General features: G+C 37.0%; 1 protein-coding gene across 9 annotated transcripts in view; it reads right to left on the bottom strand.

Annotated features, from left to right (window-relative positions):
* Positions 1-17716, bottom strand: part of LOC113096321 (pre-B-cell leukemia transcription factor 3-like) — an 84421-nt gene extending 66705 nt beyond the window's left edge. For 2 of the 9 annotated variants that reach the window (XM_026261662.1, XM_026261669.1), the window contains exons 1-2: positions 16240-17716; positions 15481-15560 (exon numbers count right to left, since the gene is read on the bottom strand). In XM_026261662.1, the coding sequence (XP_026117447.1) occupies positions 15481-15560; positions 16240-16436 (277 nt within the window). In that variant the 5' untranslated portion in view covers positions 16437-17716. The remainder of the gene's footprint in view (positions 1-15480; positions 15561-16239) is intronic. The other 7 variants (XM_026261663.1, XM_026261665.1, XM_026261667.1 and 4 more) reach the window with 5 other exon arrangements.
* Positions 17717-18595: the final 879 nt, after the last annotated feature.

The following is an 18595-nucleotide window of genomic DNA, read 5'->3' as shown; positions in this document are numbered from 1 at the left end:
ACAGTCTGGTCTGATCAGTGGTGGTCGGACAGACGGGCTAGAGAGGTTGAGTTATATATATATTTATAAGGCAATCAGAATTGGAATTAGAAAAAGCTTTATTTGATATATTTTTGCACTTTAAAATTAAAAATTATAATTCTATGTTTGTGTTAACATATCTAAAACACACTTTAAAATGCTTATTATGGAGTGCAAGCAGTGAATTAGCAAACATGCACAAGCTGGAACTATATGATAAGAATGTTCCTGTACACCTTGTGTCTTGTTGAAAGGGTCTTTAATTTGAGGAGGAAGTTGAGAACCGCCTTTGACCTTGGTGTATAATCTTCATTTGCATGGGTAAGGATGCCCTACTCTACAGTACATGATTATATTAAAAGCTAGGGCAAATTAAAAAGGTTGTGAAGTGCTATGTGAATAATAAGAAAAATGTAAAAAAAAAAAAAAAAAAAAAAAAACACCCACACGCTATATTTATGTAGTTTTCAATTACATAAAGAAAGTACAATATTTGTTAGAAAAACATCAACGTTACTAGTAACAAGAAAAGGATGTCAAGATTCAAACAATTTTACTAGATCATTATGATGAGTATTTGACATTGAGTTTCCTTGGAAACTGATAATTTTTTTACTAAACTACACTTATAAAAACTCGCGATTCCTTGTAAGGCAGAAAAAGAGTGAAAAATCTCAAACTGTGCCATGTCAAACAAATCGCCATCAATCATTCTGACAGAGCTGCCGCTTATTTGAGAGGCAAAAGTGAGCAAAAAATCAAGCTGTCAGCAAAGTGGCCAGTGTCTAAACCCACACTTTACATCTCAGCAGCTACGAGACTACACCAAAGGCACTTCGATTGCAGACACAGACCTGGTCCTCTTGCTTTACTGCTCTAATATGAAATGTAAGGAGCTGCATGAAGGGATGAACAGAGCGCCATTGCACACATGATTAAAAATGCATGCCGTCTCTTGTAGGACACAACAGATAATGATATCACAACTACCACATGTCATCAAATTCGGTTCACCTATTTCAACATTGAAGCGGAATGGAACCATGCACTTCGGGTTTCATGATCAAAAAGAGAATTTGATATTTGAGCTCTAAATCAAACACCGGATACAAAGGTCTTGAGAGTGAAACTTATTTTCATCTGTCCGATGATCGAACAAAATGCTTAATGCATGACAATAAATGGTCAAATATGAAGTGTACATATTCACAACACAGAGAAGGATGGATCAGCTTGCAGAACCCTGCCGTGCCGAGCGGAGTGGTGTGTACCGACTGACAGGGATGAAAGTCTAAGGTCACAGACATGCGGCTTCGTCTACGTCTCGCTTTAAATAAGTTTACTGCTTCAGCCAGGAGAAGAGCAGAGTGCCAAGATCCCTGATTAAATGAATTAACAACTAACTGAGGCGATGTCCCAGAGACCCTGCTACTGACAGAGAGAGAGAAGGAAGAAAAACTCTGTGACAGTAATTAACCTCACTATCTTAACTGTTATGAAGGCATGAATACATGGTGTGCACAAAATCAGATCTAGTCAAAATCTAAGAATTGTGGTTTCCATATGAATAATTTTAACGAGCCTCTAAAATTGAGTTTATATTGATACATTGAAAAGTTTTCCTCTATAAATATTACATACTGAACTGTATTACACATTATTTTAGCTCAAATAAATATATTTTGAAGCTATGACAAGTAATTATATATATATATATATATATATATATATATATATATATATATATATATATATATATATATATATATATATATATATATATATATATATATTAGGGGTGTAACGATACGCGTATTCGTATTGAACCGTTCGGTACGACGCTTTCGGTTCGGTACGCGGTACGCATTATGTATACCGAACGGTTCGTTGGAGTAATTAATTATATTTGGAAAAAAAAAAAAAAGAGAGAGATAGAAATATAATGATATGCGTTCAACAAGGTAGCCCAATAACCCAAACAACGTAACAGGCAACGCCCCTGACACTCCCGAAGAAGAAAAAAACACCATCTTATATGTTTATGTTAGGCTACTCAGCAGGCGCTCGCTCACTCAGTACGCGCTGAAGGCTCGTTGCAAAATAGCCAATGCGTTTAACAGACTAGAAATGAGAAGATCCCCCAATAACCAACAGGTCTGGTGTCTGCGTGCACTTTGGATTCCCTTTAAGCTATAATGGTGATGGCAAGAGAGCGCTCGGGCAGAAGCGCTCGGGCTCGCTCATGAGGCGTCTGTCTTTGCTAAGCAACAATGACGTGCTCTCTCCATGAGACGCGGAAATTTCAGCGAAGGATAAATGGATTTCCTGCTCTAAAAATCGCTTGCAGTAGCTCTGCTACTAAATTTATTTCAAAATTGCAATCCATATACAACTATGATCAGCTGTTCCTTCATCTTGGCTGAGCTCTCAACCTTGTTACGGGAAAGGATGAAGCTGATTGGTTGGTTCTTGTCACATGACCCGCGGTGCGCTTGCGGCATTCTGAAAAGTTGAGATGTTTTTACATTTTGCTGTATCTAAAACGTATTGAACCGAACCGAACCGAACCGTGACATCAGTGTATCGTATCGAACCGAACCGTGAATTTTGTGAACCGTTACACCCCTAATATATATATATATATATATATATATATATATATATATATATATATATATATATATATATATATATATATATATATATATATATATATTTTATTTTATTTTTTTATTTATTTTTTTTGGTAATCATTTTTTTTTTTTTTGAGGATGAGGGCATGTCATATAACCCGTTCTTGTTGGTATCTACTTAAAGTGATATGTAAACTCACTCCAAAACACTGTAAAGTTTGACTTTACACATAACCTTTGACGTCAAGAAAAGATCTACAAGAATCATGATTTCCTCCTTTTTAAAAGCTGTTATCTGAATTATACATACAATTCTTTGGTTTTTCAAATTTTATAATATGCACTTACCATTATCTTTCCCTACAATTTACAACTCCGTCAGAACAGACCCTTTAGTTTGTGATTTCATATGCATACACTAACGTTAAACTTTTTTTGTTTTATAATACTTAAAGCAAGGATGCCATAAATGGATCAAATTTGACAGTAAATAAGTTTATAATGTTTCTAAACATTTTATTTAAAATAAATGATGCTCTTCTGAACTTTCTTTCGTCAAAAAAAAAAAAAAAAAAAAAACACTTTTCACACAAATATTACGCAGCAAAATAAGAAATGTTTATTTAGCAGCAAATCAGCATACTAAAATGATTTCTGAAGGATAGTGACACTGAAGAGTTAATGATGCTGAAAATCCAGCTTTGCCATCATAGGATTATTTTAAATTGTAAAATATATTCAAACAGAAAATCGTCATTTTAATTTGCAGCAATATTCCACAATATTACTTGGTGTGCATAAGAGACTTCTTTCAAAAACATTTTAATAATCTGAATGACTCCAAACTTCTTTGGCAATATATAGCCATTGAAAATCCCATAACAATCAACAAATACCGTCAGTGCCTCATTGGGACAATATCACAGCAGCGACCTCCATGAGAACCTCCACCTGACAATAACACACAACACAGAGAATGGAGAAGTGAGAACAGGGAATAAAAATGGAGTGAAAGGCAGCAGGAAATAGCAATAATGTAGAATAAAAACCTGCCCCTTTTCTTCTGCTGCTTTTCAATCCCCATCAAAGTGTAGCAGAGCGAAAGGACAGTGTTCCTCAACTCGCTGCCATTAATCACAACTTTCCCAGGAACTGAGCGTGTATTCATTTCTGTCACCCCAAACATCAGCAAATATTGTTATGGTGCTGCTCACTCTTCATTCAAGCAGCATGCACTGACCGAGGAGAGGAGAGGATGTGGAGTCGCTTTTCAGAGCAAACAGAAAGGGAAAGAGAAAGAAATAACCAGAGAGAGAAAGAAAGAAAGAGAGAGAATATCCCAGGGTCTCAGACACCAATTAAGCCATTTCACCATGAGCCCAGTACAGGATCTGCCCCCTCTCACTGAAACATGAGACAGCACCTAGCTCCGGTTTGGCCCTGCGCCATCTTTCCGTTGCTTCAGCTTACAAAAATGAGCTTCAAGGGCTTAGGGTGAAGAGACAAGCTCTGTTCCAAAACCTAGAGAGCTGCTTTGCTGCCTACTACCTACACAGGCAGCTGCCTTCTAACTATCACGGAACATCATAAGTGACTGATTTGGAATGCTCTACATAGACGGAAAATCTGTGCGGAACATAAATAGCGTTTGATCAACTAGCAATTGATCTCAAGTTTTAAGTTTGGTGCGCTACTCCAAGAAATAAATAAATAACACATAAATGTTGGATGAAATCATTATTTTAAAATCACACTGATCTATTTCTATCCATACTCTTTCCAAAAATTTGGGGTTGGTAAGAATTCGTCCTTTTTTATATACTTAAAAATAATTTAATAAACTTTTACTTAGCAAGGACACAACAAGTGGTTTCTATTTCAAATAATGTTCTTTTTGTTCACTATAGAAACCTACAAATTATATATATATATATATATATATATATATATATATATATATATATATATATATATATATATATATATATATTAGTTTCCTCAAAACCAAGCAGCATAACTGATTGTAACACTGATAATAAGAAAAATCAGCCTAATGATTTCTGAAGGATCATGTGACACTGAAGACTGCAGTAATTGCTGAAAAAATAAAACATTTTAATGATATTTCACAATATTGTTTAACTGTACTTTTGAAGTAAATGTATCCTTGATGAGCATTTATTTCAAAAGCATTAAAAATAACAGCCCAAACCATTAAATGGTGGTGTTCATTGCATGTATTTTACTGTATGTATGGTTTAGTTTTCTTTTCTTTCTTTTTTTTCACCTAAGCTCACCAAAATACATTCTAGAACTGCCTTCTACATGTGTGTTGCACAGTAGTGTAATTCTTGACTACATTTAAAACAGCACCTTCGATACCTAAAAATGTTGTTGATTTTGTAATCTTGAGAAAGAACAGATGTAACATTTATTTGAGGCTTTTGGATTGTTTAACTGATGGGATGTATAAAAATGGAAGAGTTGGGTAAAGTAGCATTCCCTCGTGCACCGTTAGCAACACATAGCGTAAATGTCACTCGTTTAGTCAGAGGTTAAACAGTTCACTCTCTGTGAGATAGACTGCATGGCCTGCATACCTTTTTTCTAGTTTCCTTGCCCAAGACTGTAAATCCATGCTCACAAAAACACAAACATTAGCATTCAACTTTCAGTATAGTAGTGGGTTAGCTTTAAAACTTCCTGTCAGCTATGTGAGAGTCATTTATTCATGGGAGTCTATGTTTAACTAGGGAAAAAAACGTGTGAGCATTAACCGAAAATGCCTCGGTCAAAATGAGCAATGGCATTAGGCCTGTTTCTTGATGTTAAATAAATAAGTTCAAATCAATCGAAATATCACCGCTCCAGTGATTAAATTCAAGGAATGCCTAGTAGTCGATTTTTTTGAAACCACTCTTGAAGATGATGCCTGCTAGCTTTAGGACATTTACGCATGCTTAAAGGTTTTTTTTTGTTTGTTTGTTTTTTTAACTGCTGTTTCGTGCAGGCGAAGCGAGGCTTGTCATGGCCACGGCAGAATAACGCCAGCTTTGTTATGAATAAAATATTAGAAATCTTAACACAGCAGCCAATAAGAATTATTTGCCTTGTTAAAGCAGGAGAAGACGCTGATTAAAATTTCATTGCGTTGCAGTCTTTTTCCCATTTCTGCTTTCAATATATCATTCTAATGTATGAAATGCTGAAGGAACAATGGCACAGGGACTTCATTTGAGGAATGCAAATTGGAAAAGGGGAGGACAGAGCAGTGCTGTGGGGAGAATAAGACCCTGAAATGCTACTTTAGGCTAAGAAAAATAAAACACAGTGTTTTACTTGAGTCTAATTTAGCATTAAAGGAAACGTTTGGATTTCTGCACACACATCATGCAAACTGGACTGAGCTCGAAAAACGCATGGCCCAATATTATGTGCATACTTCCCAGATATTCTGAACACATCCCACATGTAAACTGTTTGAAATAATCCTTTTTTTAAAGAGAAGAACAAAATTTGAAGTTCCTCAAAAATAAATAAATACATAAATAAATGCATTCATTTTATAATGATTATAATTAAAATAAAAAATAAAAAATAAACTTACTAATTTAATTGAATAAATAAATATTAATGTAACTCCACTGATTAAACTCAAAAATAAATCCAAATAATAATAAAAAAATCCCATAAAGAACAGAAAAATAGACATGGTTATGCAGTAGTTCTGCCCTAAAAAAACAAATGTGTATCACCAAACACTACACATTACACACATGAAGACAGTACATGAGGAAGTATATAGACTTGCATCTTCTGCCCCTTGAGGAAATCTCACCACTGAAACAGAGGAGGCTAATGAAATGGAGATCTATAAATAGCGATGTCATTACAATGAGAGGACCACTCTCCTCCCCTCCCCTCCCAACTGACCCTTTTTGTGCTAATAAGCATTTTGACAGTGATGCAGGTTCTGCTGGATAACCATGCGGAGCCGGGGTCCTGTAACCAGAGTGGTGACCCAAGAAAGCCTGGGCAAGTACTTGGACATTACCTCACTGGGAGACTGTAAAGATTATGAAACGGAATTGAGTAATGCACTCAAATTGTGTAATCACCTGAAAAATTAATAATCATGCCAGAGTTATTTGCAGGTCTGTTCGAGTAGTGGAGGTGGAATAATTGTAAGTACTGCAACTGTAGTTTAAATTCCCCAGGTGGTTACTGATACCTTAATGTGACTTTGCAGGGCACCCAGTAATATTTCCTTAATTTCAAGGACTGTCAACCTTTTTGACATAGGGACCCCACACTTAGACGTTCTGTCAATCAATAAAAATGCTACCTTTATTTATTTTTACCATGCCCTAGATTCATTGTGCCAATGTTTTGTCCAACATAGAACATTAAACCATAATTAAATAACGGTAAATTAGATTATATAAGTTTGTTGTTGTTGTTGTTGTTGTTTTATTACAATAAATAAAAACAAATCTTTTTGAGATATATGCAAAAAAAATAATTACAAGGACCCCCTACAGTACCTTCATGGGCCCCCAGGGGGTTCCTGGTTGAAAGCCCTGGCTTTATTTTAGTGACATTTTGAACATAAATCAATGTAACACAACATAATAATAATTCAAGAAAAAAAAAAAAAAAAAAATCCATTACTGGATGCAGTACAACTGCTTGCAATTTTTTTAATATCTATATAAAACTGAACATAACAGTTCATGAACCTTGTGTTAATAACAAATAGGACCCGTGTTAGAAAGCTTTGTATGAATTGAGTTACAAAAATATAATATCCAGAACGTTTGGCCAACGTTAACATTGCTCATCGCCTCACAGTTTGCGATACTGGCTGGATGGGTGTTTCACAGCTTTTACGCCCTAGTGACAAAATTATTGATGACAACACATCACAAATTGCACTTATTTCATATACAGATGACAGAGCGAGAGGGGGATGTAAAATATTAAAACAGCAGTGCCGGGTGGGAACATTTACTTTTTTTAAATGAAAATTTAATGTTTCAATACAGAGCACAATTTAGTTAAACCGCAAAGGATAGATGACAATTCAAAGGTGATGTGAGATTCATCAGAGGTTTGTGCCAGTCACCACATCTAAGGAATACACATATATATTTACATACACAGAGCAATCTGTAGTCAGAGATAATTAAATGAAACCCATCATGAACGCATCTTGATAGAACACAGAAGGGGTTGGACAAATGTGTGTGTGTTTGTGTTGAGGAATCAAGAGGTGATTTATGAATAAGACATGCAAATAAAAGACAATGTCACTAACAGCCATACATATTCCAGGGATGAGTACATTCTCCCTCCTAATGCACAGACAACATACAGAGAAACACTGCAGTGGCTTATTAAAGTCAAACTTTCTATCAAGACACTATAGCTTTTATTGAACCAAAAGGAGACTGGGATTCGTGATCACTGAAACATCGAAATGTTAGCTGTAATTTTAGACACACAACACTTTTGTGCTCGTGTAGGAAAAACAGGTTTGAACCTGACCTGCAACATGTCCTGTTTTCATTTCCTGAAACAAGAAACACAAGCCTGGGCCATTCCAACAATTCACCACCTCTGCCATTGCTAAATGTACAATCGAGACATTTTATAATAAACCTGCCAAGATTTTACACCATAAAAGGCTTATTAGCATAGCTAATGTGTTAAAGGAAACAGTTTTTATAAATATATATATATATATATATATATATATATATATATATATATATATATATAAAACAACTATGGAGTCTAGTTTTTTCTCAAAATCTCAGTCAAAGATTTGAAGCTATGGTGGATAAGTACATTGAGAAATCACACTGATGTGAATGTAAGTCCAATTGTGTATAGGCATGCTATTTGTGCTGCAAAGCCTTTGCCATATGCAACAAGAAGTAGATTAGCCTCATATATGTAAAAATATGTCTGACAAGGCACAGAGTGGGAACATTTCCTCAAATGCTCCAAGCACGAAAGAAAGCTTGCGATTACAGATTTTCTCCTCTCCTCTCCTCTTTTTTTTTGCATTCTTTTTACCTCTCTGAAGCCTGACAACCATCCATACCCTCGCTTTTTCTTTTGTTAATTCCTTCATCTGCTCTTTCTTTTCCATATTCACCTTCTACCAGCGGAAAGCAAAGGGTTTTACGGCACTGTAAGGAAGATAGCAGTCACTCTTCCTCGATTTCAAACATCAAGTCGTGTAACAGAAAGAAACAGATAAAGAGAGAGAGAGAGAGAGAGAGAGAGAGGTCACGGCATTCAGGAGTCCAGGCGCCCTGTTGAGCAGAAGCCATTCTGCCTTACACTATCTTGTCACTGCAGACGCTTTGCTGGGGCAGATGGGAACAAAAAGCAGCCCAAAGTCAATTGTCTCCACTGCTGAATGGCTTTCTATTGCAGGCTGCATACATTTACTGCTACACATTTAAAAAAAATGTTGTGGTATTGTAACTAAAGGCAAGTGAGGTGGGTGATGCTCACTTATATTTACTTTGGATTGTAACGACTGGGTTCGTGATGATGTCATAAAGAGACTGAGACACACAGCTTTCCACCTACACAAATATGGATCATGAGCCGGAGTCAATTTTTCATAGTTTCAAGGACAAGTGCTCCTTTGTTATTTCGTAATTAGCAAACAATTAATGAGTATGTTCTCTCATTAATTAATAATCTGTAATTATGGAGTATTAAAATAAGCCATCACATTCATAATAATCCAATCAAATGATATCAAAAATATCACTTTTAGATTGTGTTACAAAAATAGAAAATAAATACCAAAAAAAAAAAAAAATCTATAACAATAACAATTCAAATAGTAACAACAATAACCCAGCAGATGTCAAATTAACTTCAGGGTAGATTTAGTTGGCTCATTACCACTTTGTCGGGGCGCCTCAAAATGAATGGTCCCCGAGGGTTTAAGAAACGCTTACTCTCGAAATCCTTGCATTCCATTTTTTCAAGGAAATGCTTTTAGCCGGCCTCGTATGTGGTTAATTACAACAGTGCCTACAAATTAATTCAGCTGGTTCAGAGTGCACAAAGAAGGGTCTTGCCGCGGATGCACAAATATCAACACACAGCCCCTCGCTGAAAAATAGCGTGCATGTGTGTGTGTGTGTGTGAGTGAGGGGAACGGCTTCCTGCAGTCTCTTCTCCAGACCTCCCGTTTCTGAACTTGATGAGTCAAAGGTCAGAAAAACAACAAGTCAATAGGCAGGCAGCCGCTGCCGAGGCAGCAATAAGGGAAGAGGAGAGAAACCGAGAGAGAAAGAGAAGCCTATGATTTTGGCCCTGTAATAGTTTTCTGTAATCTCTCTGTATTGATTAAACCTCACTTCAGAAAGGAGTGTTGCTTCAGAGCACACCTAAACACCCCCCTCCATTCTTTCTCTCTTTCCTGGTCAGAAATGCCATATGGAGGTAATCTTTCACCTTTGTTATTCCTTGCTGCTACCGCTGCATCTTCCACTGCTGCCGCCAGCCCTGTTCTCTACCGGTGGAGAGAAAGCAAAAAAACCAAGCACACACACACACACACACACACACTGTCTGATTAGCACACAGTCAACTCAGCAGAGGTCTTCCTCAATTCGCCGCTGCACTTCTGTATTCCCTCTCGAAACAAACTGGACAAGTTTATTCTCCACACGTTAAGGCTTCTTTCACCCTTTCTGCTGGGATTTCTCCATCACTACAGCCCGGATCAGACACATTATATGTTAACGGCACCAAAGAAATTAAAATAAAATAATTGGATTTGTTAATTACCCCACCAAATCAAATGTTAGCAGGTGCGGAAGTGAATGGCATTGTATAATGGTGTCCTAAATGATTCAGCAGAAAAACTTGAAAACATAGCCCCCTCACAAAGACCAAAAACTTTCTCAGAAAAACAGATACCTGAAAAAAAGGAGAGATGGGGAGACTGAGAAAGCAATAAAGGGAAAAAACAGCATCTGCTAACAAAAAAATGAATAAATGATTTTCAAGCATTCTGCCACATACCCATCATTTGATTCATTTAAATGCAAAAGCGAGAGAAAGTGGAGGAGAAGAAAAAAAAAAAAACCCTCCTGCTAAAAACACTCAATTTACTGACAGGCAAATGACTCCACGCTGCCACTTAATCTCATTTCTTGCATAATGCCCTCTAATTAGCATATCAAAGTGAATTAATACTTCTAGGGCATTAGCGATGGGGAAATCTACTCACTGGGCCTCCAGTAGCAGTTAGTGGAGTGCCAAGAAAGCTCCCCAACACTACAGACAGCTTTGCATTGCAAAACGCTTCTTTTCATTTATCCTCCATGTATGTATCTCTCTCCTCTCTTTCTCCTCCCACTCTCTCTCTCTCTCTCTCACACACACACACATCATCTAGCCCAGCCACTAGCCACACAAATTTCTTCATTCTGATTCTCCGCAGTGCCCTGGGGATCCCAAAAAACATCTCAGCCCGACAAGACTTTACATTTGCGGTAATCTGTGGTTAATCTTACAAGTAACTTTTTTGCACTTCACGAGCTTCGCAATGAGCGATAAGAAAGATCTAGAGGCCTTCCACTCAGACAGTTTAGGGGTGTAAATGCATACATCCCTGGTATTCTCATAGTCAAGGCAAAGGTACACACTCTTAACACACTCATGCATCCCGAAAACCCAAACAGTCACACACATCATCTCTGTTTGCTCGCTCTACAAACACATGTACATGCACAGCTTTTCCTTCTCACTGTTTACATAGTTACAATACAAACACTTCAGGTTTGATTTACCCTTTTTCGTCTTTAAGTCCCCTTTGCATAAGATCCAAAAGCAACAATGAATGTTTCATCTTTTCAAAGCTCTGTTCTCTGCTGCGATTCACAAATACAAGGCCAAGAAATCTCTCAGACTGGAACTTATTCATACATCAGCACTGGCAGTTTCTCTTTATTTTATCTTACCGTATAAAGAGATACACATAGCAGTGACTGCATGGTAAAAACTGTACAATATCAATATCACACACGCTAAGCCCAATGATGCATTAAATGTGCACACCCTGTCCGATAACTCTCAGGAACTTCAGGAATACTTTTTTTCAGTTCCACAGATTTGCTCTGCTCTGCAACAGCACCAAACCCTGACGAAAACCCCTGAACTACTCATTACTTCTATGCATCGGTTGAGTGCGATAAGAGAAATGTACATACTGCTCTGACACTAGGTGTTCACTAGGTATGTGTGTGGTGCGTTAAAAGAGAAAAAAGCCTCCAGAAGATGTGTTTCACTGAAAAAAAAACAACAACAACAAAGAGTAGCAGTGGTAGCATGCTTATCAGTGGAAGTCTCTCTTATCACTTTGATGAGACAATGTCCTTCAACGGGCCTGTGATGAAAAACAAAACAAACAAAAAACACAGTTTTCCTCATTTCTCACAACCTGTACACTATAGCAAGTAAATTTAAGTACCAGTAGTGCTTCACTAGTCTATTTTAAAAATAATAAAAAAAAAATTAAAAATCTGCTATCGCGGTATTATGAAAACCTTTTCTTTTATGTCTTATTTCACAGAGCAGAAAACAATAAAAAAGCATACATACATACTGTACATGTGCGGAACAGGAAAATGTCATGCCTGTGTTCACTTGTGAGTTAATAAACAAATTAGCAGAATGAAGCTTGTAAGGAAATTAGTCCGCATGCGTTAAGAAGGAGTTAAAAAAGAAACCATTCAAACAGGCAGAGTCAAAGGGATTAACTGAGATTACAGCAACTGAGCTAGTAAACAAGCTCATTTAAATAATTAGCATACTTAGGGACTCTACTCTTTATGCATGTTTAATTAAAGCTATAATGCAATAAGGGACATAGCTGTATTAAATGTAACATGATAGGTGCACATGGAAGCATTGTCAACAGCTGGAGGTTGGTTTAAAATAATCAAAATACTTGTAAAATTAAATGGAAAAGCTCCTCATAAATAATGCTAGAAATGTGCTTGCATATAACTGTTTATGTCAGCAAATAATGGATAGCTGTTAAAACACAAGAATATTTGGAAATAAAAGCATTGCATGAGGACACTCAATTTCCTTATAAGCAAAGAAGTTATATATCTATATAACTTGTTTGCTTATGAGTAAATTGTGTGTTACAGTACGTATAGGTGTCCTCATGCAATGCTTTTATTTCCAAATATTCTTGTGTTTTAACAGTTATTCATTATATATATATTATATATATATATAACCCCTGTACCTATATATATATATATATATAGGTACAGGGGTATGGAGATTTTAGTAAACATTCCATGTAATTCATCTATTCATCTTTTCTTGAGACACAACAGTAGCCACTTACAATACAATGCAGTCACAATACAGCTACAACATTTAAATATTTCTCTCTTTTAATCTCCATATTTTCTCTGATACTGGACATGCATAAAGAACAACTCAAGCAGACCGGGAGGTGGATCAGGGCCTTGCCCTCCCGCAGTTAAGACCTCTAACAGCCGAGAAGTTCATTAAGTTTTATGATCTTCCTCCAGTCACTGCTTATAAGCCACACAAAGGCCACAAATCTGGCAAAGCATTATTCTGCCTATACAACCACACAGAGACATGATAAACACATTAACTGAAATCTGAATGCAATTGCATTGCTGTATTCATCTTTGATCAAAAACTAGATTTAAGCTCTAGTATGTGAAATGATCATCTCTTGCTTTTTCAAAAATTAGATGAATCATTTGTAAACCCTTCGAAAGTCCATACATAGGCTATACATATTATAAAGTTTATTTAAAAAAAATGCACACAAAAAAACATGCTTATTTCAACATGGTATAAAATAAGCTTTAATTTTCTTATGCTAAAAATGAAAAAGTAAAGACAAAAGCACAGTTATTAGTCAAATGCAGTGCATTTGCCACTGTATTTTGGGCTCACCTTAAAGGTTTCGCTCTGCTATTCTCCTTCCGCATTATCCAGAAATACATAGTGCACATTCCTGGTAAATGCCCCTTATGTTAGGGTCTCTCTGGATTCTGCATATCTGGTTATGTGGTCATGATCTCTTTATACCTGCGCCCTGCATGGTTGCAGAACGCGCACGCCTTTGAGCACATCACGCGCGTTTGTTAACCGTCGCAGCAAAAAAGAAAAACTGCACATTAAATTACATCTACAAAGCTACTGGACGTACTGAACTGATTTCAACGGGTGCTGATTTTCTCCTTAAAAGAAAAAAAAACCTGTCTTTGTGAGACAGTGACATATGCTAATGTTCCGTGTCATTGGTGCAGGCGGTTTAGCCTTGGCAACGCACGTGCTGGATTGATGTTGTATCTGTCATTGGACTTCATTTACAGTGCGCGCGCGACAGACTGTTTCAGAGGTGCTTGAGTGTCAGAAAAAGTGGAGATAGAATATTCCTCTTTGTTATAGACATCCAAATGCACTTTGAAAAAACAACCACAAACACAACATTTCTATAGTAGCCTACACTTCTAATTAGAACAAAGACAAGTGGTGTCACAAGAGCCATGTGAAAGTAAACATTTTACACGACAACGTGCGTTCGTGCTTCTTCCTCGATGTGTTGCTTTAGTTAAATACTGATATATATATATATATATATATATATATATATATATATATATATATATATATATATATATATATATATATATATATTCACACTTATGTAAGGTCTCCGTCAGTGAAGGAAAGTCATAAACTGTAAAATAAAATAATAACAACTACCAATTAAATAAAGTTTCATGAAAGCTTTAATTTCTGTATCGTGTAAAAGTGACAACTTACAGTTCATTACGCTTTTTAACCACTTTGCATTTAATTACTGATAAAGAAATCCAGATTGAGCTTTAAACACACATAATATTGAGTAGCCTAATTGCATAAATTATAAGGTTTTAGGATTTATTTTTCCAGATGTACAATGTGATCTAAATATTTGTATAAGATAGGCTCATATGAAACTAATAATAAATGACATTGATAATCCAAGTCCGTTTTAACACGATAACAAACAAAAATCAACAATGACACCACAACGTTTTTGCACGTGTCGGTGAACGATGTAACCTTCACAGCGCTGGCGTCTTTCATAATAAAATGGGGGCAATAATTAACTGCAGGACCGCCGATACTGCCAACAATTACCCAGTAAATAGGTCGCATAATTAGGCAGAGGAGCGCAGGAATTGGACCGCGCTCCGAACCACGAACACGCGTAAACGCTCACTGGGCTCGCAGTGGTACAATTAAACAAAACAAGCCTTATACACAACACCAACCCCCGCACAAAACATTTCCTCAATGACAAATGCAGAGAATCCTAAAGATGCATAATTGCCTAACAAATGTGGGTCTTGAAAGATTAAAAGCACGGCGTGAGAATAGCGCACCGTGAGTAAACAAGGGATCTACCGGTGTGGTTCTCCCATACATGCCCCCAGAAGAAGGCACTCAGTTCAGCCTCACGATGCCACGCGGGGGAGGGGTGCTCATCTGCATATTTCACATTCTTAGAAATCCAATCATGACATTTATTCGATTTCAAAAAGGAGAAACAGAAATGTGGATGCTGGATTTGGCTTGGTACAACTGGACTCCGCTAACGACCAAATAAAAAAACACCAGTAAAGATGGCGGTGTCTGAAGGATCAGTGGCACTGTATTGTTGCTTTTTTTTTTTTTTTTTTTTTTTTCTTGATATGTCTGTGCATAATTTTGCCTTTTTGTACGGGTATCTTACCTGTTTTCTCTTTGATCTCGCAGAGGACACTGAAGAGAGCTGGCTTCATTCTGTGACAGTTGAGCCCATGTTTCCTATGCCATTTGGGAGCAAGAGACGAGATTGATATATAGTCACTCAAAACTCATAGTTCTGTCGCAATAAAACTTTCATCTCAAGTTTAAATTGAACCTTAAACTGCTTTCGTCTGAGAGTGTAATGTGGCTTTACACATTACAGTTCACGTTCAAAACAAAGTTACGTAAAATGAGCACAAAATATTTACATTCGATGTAAAATAAATAAATAAATAAAATAAAAGTTGTAGTTGCTACAGACTGTAAAAGTATCGGGGCCTTCTTACGTTTAGAAGTAGGAAAGTGTGATGTAGAAACTTTTAATGAGATGCCCACATGTTTTGAGTACTTTACCTGTGTATCATTCTCTATATAAAGTCAGAGGCTATATTTAATATCAGCTACAAGTTACTGTGATATTCAGTCTAAACTTTATAACTTAATATATCATAGTGGTATTTTCCACCTGGATTTCAATGCAAACGTGACTCTCAAGGTATTACTATATTAACATGTGTGATAAAAATACTGTTGGGACAAGAGTTTCAATGTGTGGGACAGTACTTTAAAATAAGTTAGCTGTTGTAACGTCTGAATAGAAGCACAGTAAGCTATTTTAAAACATAAAACGAGAAAGCATAAATAGCTGCAAATACTTTCTCAATAAAACAATAGAAACGTTATATTAAAATAATGCACCAACTTTGCTTGCGCCTCGTCCAGGCTTTGGTCGGTGATGGTCATGATCTGATGCAGAATGTCACCGATGTCTTGTTTTCTTCCATCCACATCGCTTCCGTCGTGTCCATGTGGAGGCGGCAGAGCCATGCCTCCCTGTACCGAGTGACCGGCCAGGTTGACACCGCCGAGAGCCTGCAGGATCCGGGCTTGCTCGTCCATAGTCTGCCGCAACACAATCAATGCGCTCGTGCTCAGTCACTGAGATGGGTGAAATAAAATCGGATAATGCACATGCAAAAACAACTTGATTATTTCATGTGCAGTGGTTAACGGGTTGCTATCGTGCACAAAACAGTGACCGTGAAGCGAAGTAGCAAACACAATAAATCGCTGGATGAAATGCAGTGGAATTGATGTTCCAGGAATCACTTTGTGGAAAAGATTTAAATCGTCTTTGATCCTCCTGTAAGTATGCCCATTGGAGGAAAAAAAAGCGATATTTCTCGCCTATTATTTAAGTAAACTTCAGCGTTCAGGTGACAGTGGTTGCCCGTTCAATCCTGTCCGAATCTTCATGCCAATTTATTTTTTTTCTTTGAAGAGATGGGGTCCTTTGCAGATGTCTGGAATTCTTATTCGCGGTCTTCTTAGGATAATGCCGTCTTGTGCGCTTCAGGAAAACTTGGACAAATCCGTAGTGTTACAAAGAGTTGCAAGCAAAACATCCCATGCTTGGTTATTAAATATGCAATTACAAATAAGCGCATTGAGTGTGGAAAAACTGGCAAAATATTGCCTTTGAAAAGACTTTCCAAAAATAAAAATATAAGAAAATAAAAGAAGCCAAGTGAAATAAATTAAACCATCATCACCTGTGACCAGAGCTATAAAGATTGTAGGAAAAAATATAAAAACGTATAAAAAAGTTTTCTCACTTTCAGTGGGGAAAATAGAAAAACTGGACAAAAAAATTAATCACGCGCCATAAAGCGATGCGCAAAAATATCTGCTGACGGAAATTTATGAGTCGAGCGCGCGGGCTGTGTGTGCTTTATGTTGTTTGATGGCAGCGGTAGTGAGCGATTGACAATGTGCCAATGCCATTCACTCAGTGCGGACGTGTCAGAGAAGAAAAAAGATACAAAATCGACATCAAAATGCACGCTCCGCCCTGCAGAGGAGGGGTCTTAGATTCTTGTCACTTCTCGCCGAAGCCCCCGAAAACAAAATGCCAGTTAGCTTCTAATGATACTGCTGGTGATGATAATGATGAGACCAGAACATCAACTCAACAGCGTTTAAGTCTCCACTTTACGCGTGCCTCATTTAAAAGCGTGCCCGTGCATTGAGATGCCGTTACATTATAACAATTTCCAATAAAATAAACAAAAGGTCGGAGTTTTATATTGTCTGTTTCAAACTAATAATGAATTACACGGGCACTTCGCTTCCTTACACCATAGTATGGTCGCCTCCAACAAGCCTTGCTCGCAGGGGCAGGAAAGCAGAGGACATGTTTATAATATTGGAAATAGATGTCTCAAACCAATCAGCGCAGAGTCCGTGTTTGAGTGACGGCCCCAAGGACCAGTGGGTGGCTCCCGCTGAGCAAGAACGCCCGCCTTCAGAGCGCACTACCTTCACTACGGTTGTACAGAGAGATACCAACTTCTGATTGGCCGTTGTTAAGGGTGACATCTCCTGCAAAAGCAGGCGGCGCTGCGCAGCGCTCCTCGGCAGTTGCTATGGTAGCAGACTGCTCGGTGGGCTTGAATCAAAGAGACACACTGAAACATATCTGCGCTTCCTCCGGTCGCCTCGCTTCTACATATGCCTTACTAAAGCCACGGTGTTCTTCCCGCCGATTCCAAATTACTACATTTAATTTAGAATGGCCTTATTGCGATTTGAAATACGCGTCTTTTGTTCAAAGTCATAAACCTAGGTTATTTATTTATTTATTTATTCATGTGTTTGTTTGTTTGTTATTGTGCTGTGGTAAATAACAGCTCATCACAGACCAAAAACGAATGATAAGGAAATGTATATGTGCTAACTTCACTATACAGAGTTGCATTATTGGATTATGTGTATATTTTACTTGAACTATATTTTTATTGTTTCTTTGCTTAGTTCATTTTATAAAAGGTCACATCTTTAAGAGAAACTCCAACTTTTTTATTTAAATTTAAATTAAAATAAATTTATTATTTAGCAGATGCTTTTATCCAAAGCGACTTACAGTGCATTCAGGCTATCAATTTTCACCTATCATTTTTAACTGATAATACACTGCACTGATGCATTCAGTTATTTATTTATTTATCTTTTTATCAAAGTATATTGTAGTCTATATTTATAGTGGTCAAAAGCATTCA

This window comes from Carassius auratus, unplaced genomic scaffold (genome assembly GCF_003368295.1).
Source record: "Carassius auratus strain Wakin unplaced genomic scaffold, ASM336829v1 scaf_tig00215912, whole genome shotgun sequence".
Classification (NCBI taxonomy): domain Eukaryota; kingdom Metazoa; phylum Chordata; class Actinopteri; order Cypriniformes; family Cyprinidae; genus Carassius; species Carassius auratus.
The sequence above is the reverse complement of the archived record's forward strand: the minus strand, read 5'-3'. Positions and strand labels throughout refer to the sequence as shown.